The sequence below is a fragment of the Mesoplodon bidens genome (genome assembly GCF_964165515.1).
Source record: "Mesoplodon bidens genome assembly, chromosome: 4".
NCBI lineage: Eukaryota > Metazoa > Chordata > Mammalia > Artiodactyla > Ziphiidae > Mesoplodon > Mesoplodon bidens.
The window spans coordinates 632475-653541 of NC_138160.1; the positions used below are offsets into that span (position 1 = coordinate 632475).

Sequence of the window (21067 nt, forward strand, 5' to 3'; positions counted from 1 at the left end):
GATCGGCAGCGTGGAAACGTCGATGCAACAGCTTTCCTTCTGCTGTGACCTCCCTGCGCTCCCCTCCATCAGAGGGGTGACTCCAGTACCGGTGAGAGGACAGCTCAGGTGGGAAGCGTCTCGAACTTACTCGTCCCCACAGACGGGAAACCACGGGAGACAGTGCTTTTGTGCGTCTCCCATCTGTGTATACCGCGTTCATTACTCTGGAGTTTCAGTCTCTTGTTTCTTCCGAGGCAGGACTAACGCTGACGAAGTGCCTCCTGAGGCTGGCGGCCGCGAGGCCTGAGCAACCCCTCGGCTCTCTGTCTTTCAGCAGCACGTGACGGCCGAGATGATCTCCACGGAGAGGCAGGATGTTAGGTCCTTAGCCTATGTCATCGACAACTATTTTCCAGAAATGGAGAGGACGGACCTGCCCCAGGACCTCCGGGGGAAGCGCAGCGTCATTTTCGGGAACTGGGAGATGCTCTATGCCTTCCACCGCGGGCACCTCCTCCGGGGGCTGGAGCGATGCCGGCAGCGCCCCTGGGCCGTGGGCCACGTGTTCCTGAGATATGTGAGTCCCCAGCCCACTGTGTGGACGAGGTGAGGCCAGCCCCACTCGTGCTGGGAGCGGCCCACGTTTCAGGCGAGTGGGTCCCTTGTGTCCGGGTCAGGAGATACGTCCCTGCCAGTTATGACCTGGCTCTGGACACTTGGGCCTCGGGGTCAGCAGACGGCACCCTGGTCGAGAGCCCCTTGGCACTGGGGTTGCACCTGTGTCATCACACCTAATCTGTCCACAACCCACCCCTCACAGCTAGCCGGCCCACAGCAGCTTCCAAAACCGGTGTGCTCCCTGCACATAGGAAGCCCACCTGGTCCCCGTCACGGTCCTCCTGCGAGCCTGCCCAGCTCGACTTCCAGAGGGGCGCCAGGCCCTCCTGACCAGCTCTGAGAGCCGCATGGACGTACAGATCATTCCGAGGAGACCTGAGGTTCTGATAAGTCTCTTCTCAACCGTGAATATTGAGTCTTTATAAAATTCTTAATTTACTCTGAAAAGAAAGTTCTTTCAACAAGTAGTTAGTTACCAAACACAGTTTTGGGCACTGGGGCAGCGTCCGTGCTGGAGACAGGTGACACTTCTGCTTCAGCATTGTTAAATATGAATTACTGTGACAAAACACCGGTGCTGAAGCACATCCCACATGTTGTGTCTTTTCAACTATTTCTTAAAAATTGCTTTTAGCCATCATGTGCAACTTCCATGTTGTTTTATGTTGACAGTAATCTTGAGAATTTTAAATGTTTAGACAAACTTGGTTCTTGACTGTTAATGAATATTTCAAACCCTCCCTCGGGCCCACCCTCTGAGCACCCGCTCTTGCCTCTTCCCCGAAAACTGGTATTTTGAGACTGAGTCTAGGGCTCCCACCACATCCGGGGAGCTGAGTGCCCACTCCCAACTGCGGCGAGACCTTGCGGAGCTGGGTGGCTTCTGACCCCAGCCCTCCCTTCGCAGGAGGAGCAGCTTGGCAGGCACCTGCTCTACAGTAAGAACAAGCCCCGGGCGGACACCCTGCTCTGCAGCCACAGCAACGCCTTCTTCAAGGTCGTCCCCCCGCCCTCGAGCCTTGCCGCCCGGCCTGGCCCGGGCTGACCCTCTAGCCCGGCCTTGCAGGACGAGCAGCGGGAGCTGGGCGACAAGACGTACCTGGCCTCCTACCTGCTGAAGCCCGTGCAGCGCGTGGGCAAGTACGCACTGCTGCTCCGGCCCCAGTCCAGGAGGCTGGCGGCTGCCCCGCCCGTGAGCAGGCGCTGGGCGAGCTGAGGGCCGCCAAGGACGTGGTGCGCTTCCAGCTGCGCCACGGCAACGACCTGCTGGCCCTGGACGCCGTCCGCGGCTGCGACGTGAGCGCCTCGGACCCTGGTGGGTAGGACAGGCCTCCGGGAAGGCGCCCACACCTGGGAGGACCCCCCAGACCCCCGCCCAGAGGGAAGGGAACGCCCGGGAGAGGCTGCTGGGGCGGGAGCCACGGGAGGAGAGGCAGGCGGGCTCTCAATGCTAAACGTCGGTGTTTGGGGCTACTCCGAAATAACTGGATATGGGAAAAGCTGAGCTTGGCCTTGGGCTGTGGGCCTGAGCCTACCGATTCGCCCCCGCTGGGGGCCGCGGTGGGGCCAGCGCCCAGGGCCAGGAGGAAGAGCGGACCTCCCGGTCAGGCAGGACCGCCCCGAATTCCCTGTCCCAAGTGAAGACGCGGGCGCCTTGTTAGAGCAGCGTTAGTAAGAGTTCCAAGATGACAGATCCGCCCCAGGCGGCCATGCGCAGACCCGAAGGCCCCCGAGCCCTCTGGCCAGTGAGCTCAGTCCAGCGATTTGGGACAGCCCAGGCGTCACCCAGGACAGGGCCGTCCACGGGAGGGAGGGGGGCGCCTCCCATGAAGGGGCGGCCTGGCTGGGCACAGTTGACCCTCACGCAGCCGTCGCCCTGGCTCGTGGAGGCTTCGTTACAGGGGCACGAGGTCAGGGCTAGGATCAGGTCATGCCCCGTCCCCCTGAGAGAGGCCGGCCTGCCTGCAGGTGGATCTGAAGGAACAGGGGCGGCTGAGATGCCAGGACGAGTTCCTCATTTGCTGCAGAGGGAAGAAGCACCTGAGGTGTGTGTTCCTGTTTGAAGACCTCATCCTGTTCAGCAAGACCCAGAAGGTGGACGGAGGCCACGATGTGTACGCGTCAAGGAGTCCTTCAAGGTATCGCGTCAGACAGGGCGCTGGGGGCCGGAGGGAACGCCCGGTTATTTGTTAGTGCGGCTCTTCGGCTGAATTTTGGAGCCTGGGGCCTCCAGAAGCCGCAAGGAGCCATGTGTCCTTCGTGTTCCACGTGCCAGTCCAGGGGCTAGAAAACAAATGTCTCCTCGTCGGTGACTCCATTTCAGGTTTGGGTGAAGGTGGGCAGAGCACAGAGGTGGCCTTCCCCTGGGTGGTCTCAGGGCCTAACCCCTCCCCCTAGACAGGCCCTGGGGGTGAAGTCTCCCGGGAGAGGCCCCACCGCAACCCCTTCCCTGCCAGCGAGCTCATCGGAGGGGTCCTGTGATGACGTGCCAGGGAGCCCTTCTGGGGGGGACACTGAGCCCTCACAAGGGAGCCAGTGTGGATGGCGGGGGTGGGGGCGAGGGGGAACGGGGATGCAGGGGCGACGGGCCCCCGGCCCAGCCTCGTCCATACCACTCGGCGTCTGGGTGAGAGAACCCCCAGCACGGAGGCGCTGGGGTCAAGCATCAGCCAGAGAGGTCAGTTGTCCAAAGGGCAGGATCTGAGGTCCCTCGCGGTGCTTGTGGCTGCAGATGGCACAGATCGGGATGACGGTGAACGTCAGGGACAGTGGCTTGAGGTTTGAGATCTGGTTCCGCAGGCGGCGGAAATTCCAGGACACCTACGTTCTCCAGGCGAGCTTCGCGGAGATCAAGACCGCCTGGACGGACGTGACAGGGAAGATCCTGTGGCGGCGGGCTCTGCGGACTGAGGTGGGCAGAGCGGCTGGAGGGCGCTCGGTGTGCAGGGCCAGCTCGGGCTGGGCTTGGGCTGGGCTCAGGGCTCGTGGTCGGTCCGAGGGGCCCCTTAGCACCATCCATCAGCACACGAACACTTACTTCTCCTTAAAACAACAAGCAAGACCCCGGCCCCCACGCTCCAAGAGAGGTCTCAGCTCCAGCTCCCAGATGCCCTCAGACCCGTGGCGTCAGCTTTCTGCCCCGCCCTGTGGTCAAGGCCCCTGGCCTCCTGGCCGCTGCGCCGATGGCCAGCCTGTGGTCTCCCCACAGGTAAGACCCCCCACCTCGTTCCCTCCTCCTTCATGTCTGCCCCCAGTCCCTCCTCTCCCCTGAGTTCGTCATTGGTACACCTCTGTCTACTTCAGAGTGGTAGTTCATCCAGCTGGCTGCCACACATGCCATCTTCATCGCAACCCCTCCAAGCTGGCCGTCCTTCCATCCCGGGCTCTGACCATCCCGCTAGGCCTGAGAAACCCTAATATGCTAACACCCTGACATCCAAACACGACCACTTGGCACTCGGAGGCTACCACCCTGGCCAGGGCCCTGACCTGTCACCAGAGATGCCCCACGGCCTCTTCATTGCCACGTCCTTCTTAGTGTGGACCCCCCATGCACACAGACACAGGCACACAGGCATGCACAGACATGCACACAGACACACAGACACACATGTACACACGTGTGCAGAAACACGCACAGACACACGTGCACACGCACGCAGCAGCCTTGCTCGGGGCGCCCGGTGGCTCTTCATTCTCCTTGGAGTCAGTCCGCCCTCATGAGGAGCAGCAAGTCCCCAAGGCCTGGTGTCCCCTCCCTCTGGGCCCCCCAGCTGTAATCGCCATTCTCTCTTCGCTTGGTTTACCGAGCATTCATTCGTGCTCAGGCTCTCACCCTGTGCTTGGATCCCCTCTCAGTTTCAAGCGTGGCAGATACCCGTCAGTTTGTCTTTCCTGGAGCCATGCCCTGCCTGGAGGCCTCTGTCCCACTCCAAGGTGGATGTCCCTTCATCCGCAGACGGAGACCCGCCCCTCCCCGGCTGCACACCCAGTTTCTATGGTCCCACGTCTTCCTTTTTCCTGGTTCACCCCCTTGGGCTCCCTGAGAGAGGCCGGAACGGGCACCTCAGCATGTCCAGTCCCCCAGAGACACTTAGGGTGGAATTAAACCCAGGGAGCTGCTTAGAAAACTCCCCCACACGCTCCTATTTTAGAATTCAGGACACAGGAGATGGTGTCCACGGGGACAGGCAGCAAGCCGTTCATGGACATCAAGCCCAGCAACGCGGCCATAAGCGAGCGGGCCGTCAGTTACACCGGGAAGGGAACAGGTTAGCGGCCACAGCCCCGGCTCCCGCTCGGCCCCGCCAACTCAGACCCAGGCGCTGCAGTGCGCCGGGCCCCATGGGCCAACACGTCGGGCTGGACGGGTGGCAGCCCCATGAGGCCCGATGTGACCGCGGGGGAAGGAACCTAGTAGTTTTCTGGCTGGCCATCTTGCTCTTGAATCTAGGCTGCACCTCTACAGCAGAGACCAAAAGCCTTGTTTTCTGTCCCCGTCCAGAGGCACAGACCCGAGCGTCCAGAGCTGTGCCCTCCTGTGACCACACCGCCCCCCTCAAGAGACCGCATTCCACCCTCTCAGACAGCAGCACATCCTCCTCCAGCAGCCGGTCCTCCTCCCCCGGGGGCCGCTGCCCCGCACGCGCCCACAAGCCCCGCCTGCTCCCCCTGTCCGTGCGGTGTGCACACCTGCATGAAGGATCTCGAGCTGAACCAGGAGGCGGGGCCGGCCTTCCCTGCGTGAGTGCGTGAGTGCGTGAGTGCGTGAGTGCGTGAGTGCGTGAGTGCGTGAGTGCGTGAGTGCGTGAGTGCGTGAGTGCGTGAGTGCGTGAGTGCGTGGTGAGTGCGTGGTGCGTGGTGAGTGCGTGGTGCGTGGTGAGTGCGTGGTGCGTGGTGAGTGCGTGGTGCGTGAGTGCGTGGTGCGTGAGTGCGTAGTGCGTGAGTGCGTGCTTGGGGCGGCGCACGTGCTCATCGTTTCCCCAATTTCGTAGCCTGCCAAAGGTTTCCAAACAGATTAGAAATTTTCATTTACCTAAAAAAAAAATTTCCGCTTCCACTCAAGACAAGGGGACAGGGAACAAGTTTAAAACAAACAAGCAAAAAGAGAAACCAAGATGCATGAGGGAAGGGATGTGGGAACAGATGTATATGTATGACTGATTCACTTTGTTATAAAGCAGAAACTAATTAAAAAAAAAAAATCATGATGATCAAAAAAAAAAAAAAAGAGAAACCAGACAAAACAAGTGCCTTCCGAAGCCCAAAATGCGCCACTGTCACCATGAAGTCACCACTGAGGTGGTCCCCACCCACCGCAGAGGTGCCTCTGCGCGAAGTGCTGGGTGTGAGCTGCTCAGAACAGGCAGCGGCCATGGGGAGCACGCACCGTCGCCTGCCCAGAGCGACCGCGCTCTCCTGGACACGTCCCTCAGGCTCCAGGACCGCGGGTGGCTCCCATCTGGGCTGCGGCAGCCTCTGGTCAGCCCCGGATCTGGAGGTGGGACTTCTCCCGGCAGGAAGACCAGGCAGAAGGGTCTGTGTCGGAGGGCTCAGGTCTGCCATCCCCAGCACGGCCCGGAGAAGCCACCCGCCAGCCACATTCGAGGTTGTGGCTGCACCCTGGCAGGGGCCCCACCCTGAGGAGTGACCCCATGGGCCTAGACTCTGCGGCCGCGACTCTGGGGTGGCACAGGACAGGCCCCTGGGAGCGCGCCTCCCGTGCCGTCCTGTCCCGCTTTCTGTCAAAGCCGCGTGGCCCTTATTGCCGCATTTTGTGCTGTCCCCCGCTTGGGCTCACTCTTACCGCCCAGGGTGAGGCTTCCTGCTGGGGGAGGGGTCGACCTCCCTCCCGGCCTTCCCCTTGCGGCTGCACTGGGCCTCCCGATTTCAGAAAAGCAAAGTCACAGGCCTCTTGTTCATGAGCATAAGTGGTGTCTGACCTCCAGCAGTGCCGTCCTCCTGCTTTAGCCCGGCATCACGGGTCATCTGGTTATAAATCTGTACCTTGTAAATCATTCTCGTTGTGCAAGCCTCAGGGCCAGAGTGCCTGGCACAGTAGGCCTGAGGGGCAGCCGGCCAGGCCGGAGGACTGTCCTCACTGGCTTCTCTTTGCAGACCGGGAATTCCGCATCTTCCCACCGCCCGTCAGGGGACAGCGGCCCCAGCCTTGCGGGCCATCCCTGATGCTCGCGGAGCTGTCCTCTGACGAGGACTGTCAGGGTGTCTCCCTGGCCCCTCCCGGGAGGGCTCACAGCAGCAGCCTGACAGGGACCAGTTCATCACGACTGTGAGTACCCTTCCTCTAAGCCCCCACGAGAGAGGCCCAGGTGCTGGGTGGGGGGCTCAGTACCCTCCCAAGAGGTGCTGGGCCGCCGGTGACCACACAGAGCCCTCTTTTGGGCCATCCTGTGTGTGAATCAACCCTCCACGCACACTCCGGCACCCAGCGGGATGCCTGTGAAACCAGAGGCCTGGCTCCGTCTCCAGCGATTCTGAGTCACTTAGAGAGATTTGCAGGCCTCCTGAAGCATCACCTGGACTTTGCCTGCCATGCGGAGGCTGCACCTGTGCCATCCAGCATGTGCTGGTTCCAGGCTCGGCAGAGCCCCGACTCCAGGCGGGCCTTGTTAGAGCCCCTGCAGTCCTGGGTGAAGGAGGGCTACTGGTTCGCCAAGGAGGTTTCTGAACCCAGCCCCAGATGGACCAGGGTCAGGGGCTCTGCCCTCCCTGGGACGCTTGCTCGGCCCCCAGTCCCGCCTTCTGACGGGATCGCGTCCTGGGCAAGACGCAGTATTTCCCTGCATTGATGCAGACGTGTGTTTCTACCTTCAGGGGTGTCAGGAGAGCCATGACACCTAACCCCGCAAGTAGGGAGCACAGGAGACCCCAGAAACCCTGGACGCACACACAGAGACATGATCCCCTGAAAAGGAGAAACTGGGGACCAATCCGACAGGAAGCCACTCGTCACCAGCCGGTTCAGTGCATTCACCCACACGGGGTTGTAAAGGTCTCCTCTCTGCAAGCATGTCCCAGGTTCTGGGGCGATACCGCCGGCCCCCTCCTGGGCAGCACCAGAAGGGGAGGTCCGATTTTAAGTGTGTGCTGAGCCAGAGTCCTTGGTGCTCACGCCCTGGGTCACTCACAGTGACCTGATCCCTTTGCCAGGACAAAACCCCTCACGTCTTGGGCGTCTGGACGGTGGTTTGACTGGCAGGCCACACACTCCACCGTGATCCCTGAGGCGCTGGGCACGCTGCCACCACCCAGGCTGCCCGACCGTGTCTCCACCTTGTCCCGATGCCTCCAGAGCGCGGGTGCACCGCGGACGTTAACGGCACGCCGGGAGGGGGCGGCGGGCCAGGCCTGGCTGCTCCCCCATCCCCCGACTCCCCCCCAGGAGGCTGCCTGCAGCGAGAAGACCCTCCCGCCCTGCTCGCCAGAGGGCGCAGCTGGCACTGTCACTCCTCCCCACGCCCGACTCAGCAGGGGAGTTCCCTGCGTGCGCCACAGCCCGCACGCGCCCCACACACCCCGCGCGCCGTGCGCGGCTCCGCCCTGGGTGGGAGCCGCAGGACACACGCCGTCTCTAGGAAGAGGCCCTGCAGCGTCCTCATCTGTGAGGCCACTTCCTCCACTGAGGTCTCAGAGCCTGGGCGTCTTGGGGGGCTGTGAAGGGCGCCAGGAGATGGTCCCAGGCAGGGGCCCGCCTGTCCCACAGCCCCTCCCTCCGCTCCCGCCGCTGGGCTGCACTGAGGGCCTGCAGCTGCGAACGTGCGCCCAGATCTGACTCAAGGTCTGCCGGTAAAGGTGGATTCCTTGTGCCTGTCAGGTAGACTGTTTTCCACAAACCACACGCGAAGTTGTCCAAGTGCTCCCATTCACGCCGTCCGCTGCTTGCGGGACACGTGGGCAGACAGGTACACTCAGACTCCCGTGCCGGGTCAGAACGGCAAACACTGAACTGACACATTTCAGGGCCCAAACCCTCTCACCCCGGGACTCGGACGCCCAGGGATGCCGGCTAAGGCTGCAGCCGCCACGCTGCGCACTCACCCGCCCAGACCTGTGGGTGTCAGCCTTAGAGGACGCGCTCGTTTCTGGGGCCCGGTCCCTGGCCTTGCCGGGCCCCAAGTGCTTCTTCAGAAGATGCACGTCCCGAGTCCGAGAGCACCTTGGGGGAGGAGGGGACCTGAGCAAGAGAGGTCCTTTTGGCAGCTGTGATGCATCTGGGTGAGATGTGGCCCCTCAGGGAGAACCCCCTTCAGAGCAGGGGAGCCTCGCCCCTGACGTGTGCACAGCACACAGGTCACGAGGTCCGGGAAGGAGACACTCAAGCCAAGGCTCCTGACCACCTCCTCTGCCAGGCGTGGGGCCACCAGTCAGCACACCCCTCGGGGCCTGGGCATCACGTCACGGGCCCCCCGCTGTCCTGCCTACAAAGACGCCCCGTGATGCCCTGGACGCTCCCACACTCCTAGGCTGCAAGAGGCCCGGGTAGGAGCACGTGGACCCCCGAGCAGAGTCCCACAATGGACGTGGGGCGTCTCAGAGCAGGGGCCCCTCTGGGAGCGTGTTCCCCTGCCTTCCAGGCGATGCAGGCTATGGACGGCAGTCTCCAGGTGCAGCCCCTACGGGGTGCGTCCTGGACACAGGGGGAGCTTTCCTGAGTTTAGCTGGAATCTCGGTTTCGTTTTTTTTTTCAACAAGCTGTGTGTGGCCAGCGGCACTCGAGTTGGGCTCCACCTGTGAGTCTGGGACAAGGGTCCCTGCGTCCCAGGTGGACCCCAGGTGGCGGGGGCACAGCAGCTGGGCCAGAAGCTCTGATCCAGCCTGTGCTGGGAGGTCCTGTCGTGTGGATGGGGCCCTGAGAGGGCCCCCCTCACCCAAGAGAGGAGAGCCTGGGTAGATGCAGAACTCAGCGCACTTCCTACCACAGGTGCTCCCCCCAGACCCCATCCTGGGGCAGCGGCGACCTCAGGTGCCATCCACCCAGAACAGGAGCAGGTGGCTGGGGCACGGCCCTTGCCTTTGTGATCTGCCGGCTGCTGTAAACTCTCTTCCTTGTTACTCTGTTTCAGGGCTGACTGTTGCAGACTTTAGGAACATAAATAAATGGGACATTTTTTTCTACCACATGGTCGTGCTTCTTCTACGGGGTTCCGCTGTGTCAGGGACATCACCAACAAGCCTCCCCTAGGGAGCGCAGCCCCTGCGACTTTGAGGGGGCAGGGCGTGGGCAGCAGAGCGCCCTCTGGGGTCTGCCTGGTGCACGTCCTTGCCTCCCATGGGGGTGAGGGCAGGGAGAGGTCCCCGCCGTCTCCGCTCACACCTGGCCTGCCTGACAACGCTGGGGCCCCCGGAGCACGATGCCGCCCCCTCCCTAGGGGAGGCACTGCTGAGGCTCTGAGGGAACAGCAAGCAGGACTGTCCCTGACGGAGGGTCCCACCTGAGTGTACGGTTGGGGGGTCCAGCCCGTGTGGGTCCCCATGAGCGGCACCTGCACCCCCTGCACCCACGTCCATATCCACAGCCCTACACACAGCCCAGCATGTCCACTGGCCCCTGACTCTTTCTCCCTCCTAGTGCCTTTGTCTGCCTCTCCCCTCCTCCCTCTCTTGATCTCTGTCTTTGTGGGTCTCTGTCTCTCTGTCTTTCCCTATCTTACTGTCTCGGTCTCTCTCTCTGTCCCACTGAGGTCCCTCCCAGACCAGCACTTGTCCGGGTAGCCTGTCAAGCTAAGTGCTCCAGCCCTGCCCGAGATGATGGTGATATGGGGGTGGGGGGGGTCAAGTGATGATCTAACACCCGTCAGAGCTGGAGCTGGAGCTGGAGGGAGGAAGAGTTTTTCTCTGTCCGTCTTGGGTTCTCTTCTGGGGCTTTGTAACAAAGAACAGAGTCATGAGAGAAAAGCACGCAGATTTACTGAATATAAGCTTTTGATGACATGGGAGCCCTCATAAGGAAACGAAGACCCCAGTGGCCTAAGTGTTTCTGGACTAAGTTGAGCGAGGAGGTGACTGCTTGTGGGAAAGTAACTGCAACACACAGGACAGTAACTTTGACAATGAACTATCCTGACCTCTCCGGTGAAGAGAATGTCTCCCCTCCCAGTTCAGGGAGGGGGGTTTGTCCGGAGTTCCATCTCTGTTCAGGAAGAAAGGGGGGCGGGTCCAAGAGTCCTTAGCTCAAAATACTCCTTCTGCCAAAGCGGCGTGGTCTGGGGCACATCTCTGCCACCCTCCAGAGCAAGGAACCAGACACCACGTCACCTGCAGCCCCGCCCGCTGCGTGGGTCCTGGGGCTCAGCCCAGGGAGGCCTGCAGCTGGAGGGCGCCAAGCTCCCTCCCATGGACGGTGGGGAAGCCTCGGCCGCGGTCCTCAGTGACAATAAAGGAAGGGGGGTGCCAAGCAGCGTGCCGGTGCCTCATGGGGCCTTTATTTATCTTCTCTTAAAGTCAGGAAACAGTTATCAGAGGTGCCACCCCATGCCCACTGCCGCGTCCCTAACTCTGGATGCGGGGCAAAGGGAGGGACTTGGCTCTCAGGGGTCCAAGAAAAGTTTTGTTAGTTCCTTGGACTGTGGGATGGCCCAGGGTTGGGGCAGACCCACGCCATGGAGGGGGTGAGGTACCCCCAGGACAGGCCACTCCTGCAGTGGACACGGCGGTAATTCCAGGGGCCCAGCCCCCTCCCCCTAGCCAAGCAGTCAGGCAGCTCTGCTTTCCCCAGCTGAGCGCCAGCAGGACAAGCCAGCCACCACCAGACGCCTCCACGGCCAAAGCCAAACAGGCACCCAGGACGAAAATAGCCGTCAGATGACCAGAGGGCTGGCTCACCACAGTCCAGGGCAAGCTGCTCACAGCAGCTGCAACTAAAAATAGGCGAGAAGGGGCCGTGTCTTTGGGAGAAGCACAGGGGAGAGCTCTGTCCCGGCTCCAGCCGCTGCAGGTGGGCATGATGCAGTCACTACGCTTCATTTCTGCTGAGGCCTTGGCGTCCCACCCCCAGGTGGCCCGGCAGAGCCTGGACGGGGTGGCCCACAACCTCTACCCGCTGCTCTTCAAAGCCAGCTACTTGCTGGAGCAGGCGGAGGTGATCCGCGCTCTGCTGGAGCGCTGGCCGCTGGAGGAGTTCCGGCTGGGCGCTCTGCTGGGCCCCAGCGCAGACCACCCCGGGGACCTGCGGGACCGGGCCTGCAGGGCCTGCCTGGAGGCCTGCGTGCGCGGCCTCGCGGACCACACGCTCTGGGGCGGGGGCCGGCGGCGTCTGCGGGTGGCCGACCTCACGGGCATCCGAGACGTGCAGGTGCAGGGCTGTCCCTGTGGGAGGGCGCTGGGCAGGTGGGGCCGCACCAAGCTGCTGGCCAGGACCTGCTGCGAGCTGCAGGCGGAGCCCCGTGAGGCCCGGCGCCCCGTAGAGGTCCTCGCTGATATCTTCGTCACTGGGGGCAACTTCGACTTGGTGGTGCGGGCCCTGGGGCCGGAGGGTCCCGCCCCACTGCGCGTGCACTGCCTCTCCTTCCGGGCCGACAGCCTGGGCCCCGGGCAGCTGCTGCACGTGCTGCGTCTGGCGGGGCCGGGCGAGCTGCGCCGGCTCGAGGTGGTGCACAACGTGCGTCTGCACGCCGGCCACGTGCAGCAGCTGCTGGCCCAGCTGGGCTTCCCCCGGCTGGTGTCGCTCACCCTGCCCGCCAAGGCCTTCGACGCGCCCCCTACCAGCACCCCCGCCCCTGACGGCGAGGACGCCCTGCTCACCTCCATCGCCCGGGAGCTCAGCCGGATGACGCACCTCACCGAGTTGAGCGTGGCTTTCTCCACGCTGACCGGGAAGCTCCAGAAACTGCTCGGGTGAGTCTAGGGTGACCAGAAGGAGGGCGGCGGGGGGAGGGCATCTGCCCACAGCCCCTCAGCCCAGGTCAGGGCGACTCGGGGCCCTGGCTGAGGACGCACTAGCGGACTGTAAAACAGACCTGGTTACTTACAAGGCCACAAGCCCCCGCCCCCGTCCCCTTGCTTTTTGCCCAGCCCAGAGCAGCTGGAGGGGACAGACGGAGGGGGAGGTGGCCCGGCTGGGGCTGGTGTCGCGTGCAACCTGGGAGCACCAGAACCCAAAGGAGACTGCCTCCAGTTCATAAGAAAAAGAGAAGAGTCCTCATTAGCAAGCAAACAACATAGAAGTAACTCCATTACATTGTATTAATTACCTGTCATTGTAACAAATTACCCCAGTGCTGGGGCTTACGAGGGCAAGACAGGAGCCCGGTGGGGGCAACTGTGGTCTCCCCTGAAGGCTTGTCGGGGCGGGAAAGCGGAGTGACCCACTTGCACGCTCATTCTCATGGCTGTCGGCAGGCGGCCTCGGCTGCTCAGCCCGTGGGCCCCTCCACAGGCTGCGGATCAGAGGGCCAGAGTCCCTCCGGAGGGATGCCCACCTCCCGTAACCTTCCCTGGAGAGCACTGCGCTGATGCTTCGGCACACTGCGTGGTGAGGGCCCGCCACTGGGCCAGGGGAGGCACCAATGAGGGTCGCAATACCCAAGGGCCATTGGGCCACCTTGGCGGCCACCAGCTGTGAATATACTCATGAAAGTTTATGGAAAATCAGACTTCTCATTCCTTCTCATTTCTCAGTGAGTGGGTGTAAGGGTGTCTTTTCTGGCTTAGGGAGTCCGTGGCTTACAGGAATTTCTCTTCTATACAGAGGAAACCCAGAAGTAGCTGGCTGCAGCTGGCCAGGGCCCACACTGCCTCTCCTCCCCTGGGGGGCCCCGGGGATCCCGTCGCCGTCCCCCATCCCTGCTCCCCACGCCCCCCCAGGAACCCAGTCGCCCAATTCGGGAAGGGGTGGTCCTCGAGCCCACACACAAATACGACCCTGCCATGTGGTGGCCCCCTGGGACCCTCAGGACAGGACTGCGTTTGGCTGGCCTGGGTCCTCAGCCGGAGGTGCCTGTGCTCTGGGGAAACGTGTTCCACAAGCCAGACGACACGTCACAAGCCTGCAGGGCTATCTTGTTAGCTCGGCCCTGACATCGCCTGTCACACTCTGACCTGTTCTGCACGCTTGGTCTTCAGTCAGCTGGTTGCTGAGAGCCTGTCCAAGGCCCCAGAAGGTCCAGGCGTGGAGTGTGTCAGGCCTAAGTGGGAGGGAGATGGGTGAGTGGTCAGGGAAGGCTAGGTCCCAAGGTGGCCTTTGAGCGGAGACCAGGCACAGTGAGCCAGCGGAGGGCCCGGAGAGAGTGTGCGAGGCAGGAACCCCGCAGGTGAAGGGCCGGAGCTGGGGGTGTGGCAGGGCCGTAGGCAGGGGTGGGGCGGGGCGGGGCTGCCCGGAGCTGGGGGTGTGGCCGGGCCGTAGGCAGGGATGGGGCGGGGAGGGGCGGGGCTGCCCGGAGCTGGGGGTGTGGCAGGGCCGTAGGCAGGGGTGGAGCGGGACTGGGCAGGGCGGGGCTGCCCGGAGCTGGGGGTGTGGCAGGGCCGTAGGCAGGGGTGGGGCGGGGCGGGGCTGGGGCAGTGGGGACGGGGGCTGTCGTCCTGGGCAGGTGAAGAAGGGAGCAGGGAGAGGAGGAGAAGGACGGAAGAGTCAGGCTAAGCCCTGGAGGCTCTGAGCAGGGCAGTGGGTGATCAGCTTCATATTACAGGGCTCACTCTGACTTCCCTGGCCCACACAGCAGACCCAGATGGAGGGGCAGGGAGAGTGGCAGACAGAGCAGACACGCCAAGACCACCCAGGTTTGGTGATTCCCTGGGAGGACTCACTGCTAAGATTTATTACAGCAGACGGACACGGGGCAGAATCTGCCAAGGGAAAGGGCTTGTGGGGAGGGGTTTGGGGAGACGGGGCACGAGTCCAGGGTCCTGTCGCAGTGGAGCCAGCGCGGACTGTGATGGCACATGGGAGGTGCCGCCCACTGGGGAGTGCATGAGAGACCCAGGCCAGGGGTTTTCCTGGGGGCTGGTTGGGTGGGCGCCTCAGCCTGGCATGTGCCGAGATTCCAGACCCCAGAGGAGGCAGGTGTCAGCAGGGACCACGTTGCTTATGCAGACAGCTCAGGCCAGGGACCCCTTATGAGCTGAGTGAGGGACCCTCCCCAAATCCAAGCTCCCAGACGTGGTTCGCAGTCCTCTGACCCTTGTCCACACAGGAGGCCCCCCAAGGGGTTGCGAGCAGTGCAGGTGGGGAGAGGGTCCCTCATGGATGGATGCGGGCGTGAGAGATGGAGGTGGAAACACGCCCCACAGCTCAGGGCCCGAGCCACAGCCTCCTCAGAGCCGGGGGAGGAGGCACAGAGCCCGCTGCGGGGTGGACTGTGCAGGCGGCGGGTGGGCCCGCGACGCTCACCGCCCAAAGTACAGGTGCAGGAGGTGGTGGGAGCAGCAGCCTCAGCAGGCGAATAGAGAGCGGAGCCCCCCCACACCGGCACTCAGTGCCCAGCCAGGTGACCCCAGACCCAGGCCCAGGATCCCGGAGGGCTGCTGTGGGTCTGTTCCTGACTCCGAGAACTGCTGGGCAGGGAGCCACCGACTGTGCGTTTCCGCATGGCCGCCGCCTACACACCTACAGGAGAGCACGAAGGGTCTCTGAGGTCCCAGGCAGTGCTGAGGGTGGACTGGACGCTCCAGGGGCCCTTCCGGCCCTGAAATCCTGTGGGCTCAGGCTCTTCTTGCACAGCCAAGCCAGTGTTTCATTTCCTGCCAATTCACAGGCAATTCACTGCCCCCTCAGCAAGCTGTGAACACACAGCGCCTTGTTGACAAAACAGATTGATCACTTTAATTGCTGAGGACAAAGGCCAGGCCTGTCTTTGGGTGAAGTTAAGTCTTCACGGCTTGTGGAAGTAAATGAAGGTCGCGCTGTTCTGATTACGCTTTACTTACCTGCACTGAAACCTGAATTTCATATAATTCTCACGTATCACACAATATTCTTCTTCTTTTGACTTGTTCGACTACTTAAAAAGGTAAGACCCATTTCAGCTCTCAGGCTGAATGCAATCAAGGGAGGGTGTGTGGCCCCCAGAGCGCCTGCCGGGCCTGCTCTCACCGCGCTGTTTCCTGCCCTGCCCGCAGCCCCCTCCGGACTCCGCTGAGAGTGCTGGACCTGGGCAACTGCGCCCTGAACCACGCGGACATGGCCTTCTTGGCGAACTGCACCCACGCCGCCCACCTGGAGGTGCTGGACCTCAGCGGGCACTGCCTGGTGGACCTGTTCCCCTCGACCTTCTTCCGGCTGCTGGGCCAGGCCGCCCCGACGCTGAAGGCCCTGACCCTGGAGGAGTGCGGCCTCGCGGACCGGCACGTGGGCGCGCTGAGCCTGGCCCTGGGCCCCTGCCGCCGGCTGCGGGAGCTCCGCTTCCTGGGGAACCCAATGTCGGCCCGCGCGCTCCGGCGCCTCTTCGTGGCACTCTGTGGGCTCCCCCGGCTGCAGAGCGTGGAGTTCCCGGTGCCCAGGGACTGCTACCCCGAGGGCAGCGCCTACCCCCAGGACGAGCTGGCCATGTCCAAATTCGACCAGCAGAAATACAGCGCGATCGCAGAGGACCTGCGCGCGGTGCTGCTGCGGGCCGGCCGCGACGACATCCGGGTCTCCACGCCCCTCTTCGGAAGCTTCGACCCGGACATTGAAGAAACGAGCAATGAACTCGGCACGCTCTTGCTGCAAGCTTTCAAAACTGCTCTGGAAAACTTCTCCAGAGCGCTGAGGCAGATGGAGTAGGCCCTGGACTGTACGAGGCGGGTCCCGGCGGCGGCGGCGGCCGGGATTGAGCCTCCGCCCCCGCCACCACCGAGGCATCTCCGAGTGGCAGCTGCACGCGCATCCCTTAGGCGCTCCGGGAGCGACGACCCTGCCTCCCAGGAGCTGTGACGGAGCACAGCGCCCAGCACGGCGGTGGCGCCAGAGAAGCAGCCCGCGGCGGGCGGCCGTCCTGGTCCGCAGGGAGCAGGGCGGGGGGCGGGGCGGCTGGACGACCGGCCGGCGTGAGCGGGGGAGGAAGTGGGAGGACACCTACCGGGGCACAGCGATGAAAGCGACCAGCTGAGGAGAGAGTAAAACCGAGGGCAGGCCGCATCCCTTGCCGCAGCGGCTGGGTCCGGGCGTGCAGGGAGCCGGCCCGGCGCCCTCCCGTCGCGGGTGTGCGGCGCGGCCCTGTCTGGATGTTTACAAACTCCCGTCCAGCGAGGACATGGGCTTTGGTAGTTGACGGCTCTGCCCCTGCCCTCGGGCCACTGGGCGGCAGGCGTGCGCTCTGCTGGCGCCAGGCTGAGCCCCGGGCTCCGGCAGCCTCTGGCTCTGAGGGCAAGACCGCGGTGCCCCGCCCACCGCCGCCCCCACTCCCACCTCCACCGACTCTAGGCCTGGCGGGCGGGGGGCTCCTGCTGCGGGGAGGGCGGGAAGGCTCCTCCGGGAAGCTGAGTCCTGGTGCTTGAGGAGCGGCTAATGCCAACGTCTGGACTTGGTTTCTGCTGAGATCTGATTTGCGCAGTGCTGAGTATTAGGGTAATTAAATATGAATAAAGTGTGGCTTATTCAGATGTGGTTTTCTTTCTTTTTAAATCTAATGGACGAAAAAAATGTCTTGCATTATTTTGTTTCCCAGATGTTCATGAAACTGAGTATGCCTTTTATATATATATATATATATACATCTGTTTATTTATTTGGCTGCGTTGGGTCTTCGTCCCTGCGCGCGGGCTTTCTCTAGTTGCGGCGAGTGGGGGCTACTGTTCATTGCAGTGCGCGGGCTTCTCATCGCGGCGCTTCTTGCGGAGCACGGGCTCTAGGCGCGCGGGGTTCAGTAGTTGTGGGACGTGGGCTCAGTAGTTGTGGCGCACAGGCTATAGAGCGCAGGCTCAGTAGTTGCGGCGCACAGGCTTAGTTGCTCTGTGGCATGTGGGATCTTCCCGGACCAGGGCTCGAACCCGTGTCCCCTGCATTGGCAGGAGGATTCTTAACCACTGCACCACCAGGGAAGTCCCTGGGCATGTCTTCATATGCTTGTTGCCCACTTGTATTACTTTTTAAAAATAATTTCATTTATTTACAAAAACAAAAACAGCTCACCCACTTCTCCCTTCCCCCCACAGACAGCCCCCCCGCCCCACCTCTGGTTCTAATCTGTTCTCTGCATCTATTAACTTGGAGATATATATTTCACATATGAGTGAGATCATAGGGTATTTGTCTGTCTCTGACTTAATTTCACTTAGCATAATGCTCTCCAGGTCCATCCATGTTGTCACAAATGGCAGAATTTCATTCTTTTTATGGCTGAATAGTATTCCATTGTATACATATACCACATCTTCTTTATCCATTCATCTACTGATGGGCACTTAGGTTGCCCATATCTTGGCTATTGTAAATAATGCTGCAATAAACATGGGAGGGCAGATATCTTTTTGAATTAGTGTTTTCATTTTTTTCAGATAAACACCCAGAATTGCTGAACCATATGGTAGTTCTAATTTTGATTTTTGAGGAACCTCCATACTGATTTCCACAGTGGCTGCACCAATTTACATTCCCACCAACAGTGTACAAAGTTTCCCTTTTCTTCACTTCCTTGCCAACACTTATCTCTTGTCTTTTTGATAATAGCCATTCTGACAGGTGTGAAGTGATATCTCATTGTGGATTTGATTTGCAGTTCTGACGATTAATGATGTTGAGCATCTTTTCATGTCTCTTCAGAGATTCTGCCCACTTCCTAATTGAATTTTTTATTTTTTTGCAGTTGAGTTGTATGAGTTCTTTATATATTTTGGATACTAGCCCCTTATCAGATATATGATTTGCAAGTATTTTCTCTCATTCTGTAATTTGCCTTTTTTTTTGTTTTATGACTTTGTTTGCCATGCAGAATCTTTTCAGTTTGATGTAGTCCCACTTGTTTATTTTTGCTTTTGTTGCTTTTGCTTTTGGTGTCAGATTTTAAAAAAATCATTGCCAAGACTGACATCAGGGAGTTTACCACCTATGTTTTCTTCTAGGCCTTAATGTTCAAGTCTTTAATCCATTTTGAGTTTTTTTTTTTTTTTTTTTTTTTTTTTTTTGCGGTACGCGGGCCTCTCACTGTTGTGGCCTCTCCTGTTGCAGAGCACAGGCTCTGGAGGCGCAGGCTCAGTGGCCATGGCTCACGGGCCCAGCCACTCCGTGGCACGTGGGATCCTCCCAGACCAGGGCATGAACCCGTGTCCCCTGCATCGGCAGGCGGACTCTCAACCACTGCGCCACCAGGGAAGCCCCATTTTTGAGTTAATTTTTTATGTGTGTTGTAAGATAGTGGTCCGGTTCCATCCTTTTGCACGTGGCTGTCCAGTTTTTCTAGTACCATTTATAGACGAGAGGGTCCTTTCCCCATGGTATATTCTTGGCTCCTTTGCCGTAAATTAATTAACCATCTATGCATGGATTTATTTCTGGGTTCTCTATTCTGTTCCATTGATCTATGTGTCTGTTTTTATGCCAGTACCATAATGTTTTAATGACTACTGCTTTGTAATATAGTTTGAAATCAGGGAATGGGATGCCGCCAGCTTTGTTCTTCTTTCTCAAGATTGCTTTGGCCATTCAGGGTCTTTTATGGTTCCATACACATTTTAGGATTTTTTTGTTCTATTTTTGTGAAATATGCCATTAGAATTCTGATAGGGATTGCATTGACTCTGTATATTGCTTTGGGTAGGATGGACATTTTCACAATATTAATTCTGACAATCCATGAGCATGGAATGTCTTTCCATTTATTTGTCTTCTTCAGTTTGTTTCATTAACGTCTTGTACTTTTCAACATACAGGTCTTTCACCTCCTTGGTTAAATTTATTCAGAATTTTTGATGCAGTTGTAAATGGGATTGTTTTCTTAATTTCTCTTTCTGATATTTCATTATTAGTGTATAGAAATGCAACAGATTTTTGTGTATTCATTTTGTATCCTGCAACTTTACTAAATTTATTAGTTCTAACAGTTTTTTGATGGAGTCCTTAAAGTTTTCTGTATATAGTATTGTGTCATCTGCAAATAGTGACAGTTTTACTTCTTCCTTTCCAATTTGGATTCCTTTTATTTCTTTTTCTTTTCTGATTGCTGTGGCTAGGAATTCCAATGCTGTTGAATAAAAGTGGTGAGAGTGGGCATTCTTGTCTTATTCCTGATCTTAAGAGGAAATGCTTTCCACTTTTCACCGTTGAGTGTGATGTTAGCTCAGGGCTTGTCATATATGGCCTTTATTATGTTGAGGTATGTTCCCTCTATACCCACTTTGTCAAGTTTTTATTATAAATGGATGTTGAATTTTGCCAAATGACTTTTCTGCATTCATTGAAGCAATCATATGATTTTCAAATTCTTCAATTTGTTAATGTGGTATATCACATTGACTGATTTGTGGTATTGAGCCATCCTTGCATTTCTGGGATAAATCTCACTTGCTCATGGTATATGATGCTTTTAATATATTGTTGAATTTGGTTTGCTAATATTTTGTTGAGGATTTTTGCATCTGTGTTCATCAGGGATATTGGCTTGTAATTGTCTTTTCTTTTGGCATCTTTATCTGGTTTTGGTATCAGGGTAATGCTGACCTCGTAAAATAAGTTTGGAAAACTCCCTCTTCTCTCTTTTGGAAGTTTGAGAAGGATTGGTATTAATTCTTCTTTGAATGTTTGATAGAATTCACCAGTGATGCCATCTGGTCCTGGACTTTTGTTTGTTGGAAGGTTTTTGATTACTCAAATGACATTTTAATGCAATTCAGAATTTTAAAAAGGACATAAGTGTCTGAAAAGAGACCATCTTCTCAAGAGAGTGGCTACTGCCTGATGTGGCCAAATGCTCCTCACACTAGAACCACCCAAGTGGTCAGTGGGGGTTTGAATCACCCTGTGAGTGGGCTTTGCCCTCAGGTCCAACTCCATGCTGCCATCTCCACAGGTACATCCCTGTTGCAGGTGCTCCTGTGCCACCCCCTCCCCCAGGGATGGCCCATGCCTTTCCCCCCACAATGAAGTGAGAGTCCTCTCAGGATCTGCCTGCTGAGGAAGGCAGTAACCTTCCTACTGGGCCTTCAGGAGAGGAGAGACGACACCAGGTGGGCAGGAGCAAGGAGGGATGTGGTGGCTTCTAACTCCCTGTGCTCTTGGCTCTGCCTTCTTTGCTCACCCCTGCATATGTCCTTAGCTGTGTTATGCTGGAACCCTGTTTCAGCCCCATGGACTTTGCTATTGCAAGAAGCTCTTGGAAAGAGAGTAGGCACAGGGCAAAATTTTGAAATGTTTGATTTTAACTCTAAAGAGTAGAGTAGCTTCTGCTGTTTGTGTCTGTGGAATTTTCTTGATGAGACCCAGCCTCTGGGTGGTCAGCAGGTAGGACTCAGCACGGGCATGGCTGGGCCCAGCAGCTGTGGTGAAGAGCCCAGGGGTGCCGCGGTGACCCAGGACCTGAAATTTGGGGCAGGGGTGGGC

General features: G+C 59.0%; 2 protein-coding genes across 2 annotated transcripts in view; both read left to right on the plus strand.

Annotated features, from left to right (window-relative positions):
• The window catches only part of PLEKHG4B (pleckstrin homology and RhoGEF domain containing G4B), a gene marked incomplete at both ends in the record, with an annotated part of 64639 nt that extends 55582 nt beyond the window's left edge, over positions 1-9057 (plus strand). Inside the window, 16 exon segments of the mRNA XM_081231247.1 lie at positions 291-559; positions 803-933; positions 1540-1597; positions 1667-1760; positions 1763-1896; positions 2569-2716; positions 2719-2738; positions 3332-3511; positions 3855-3882; positions 4755-4871; positions 5105-5351; positions 5922-6100; positions 6718-6889; positions 7771-8164; positions 8618-8835; positions 8970-9057. Coding sequence (XP_081087373.1) covers positions 291-559; positions 803-933; positions 1540-1597; positions 1667-1760; positions 1763-1896; positions 2569-2716; positions 2719-2738; positions 3332-3511; positions 3855-3882; positions 4755-4871; positions 5105-5351; positions 5922-6100; positions 6718-6889; positions 7771-8164; positions 8618-8835; positions 8970-9057 — 2477 coding nt within the window.
• A 2506-nt stretch (positions 9058-11563) lies between these two features.
• LRRC14B (leucine rich repeat containing 14B) lies at positions 11564-16318 on the plus strand (the record flags this gene model as incomplete). The annotated part of the gene is made up of 2 exons (XM_081232339.1): positions 11564-12453; positions 15673-16318. The coding sequence occupies 2 exons, from the start codon at positions 11564-11566 to the stop codon at positions 16316-16318; spliced, it is 1536 nt and encodes a 511-aa protein (XP_081088465.1).
• Positions 16319-21067: the final 4749 nt, after the last annotated feature.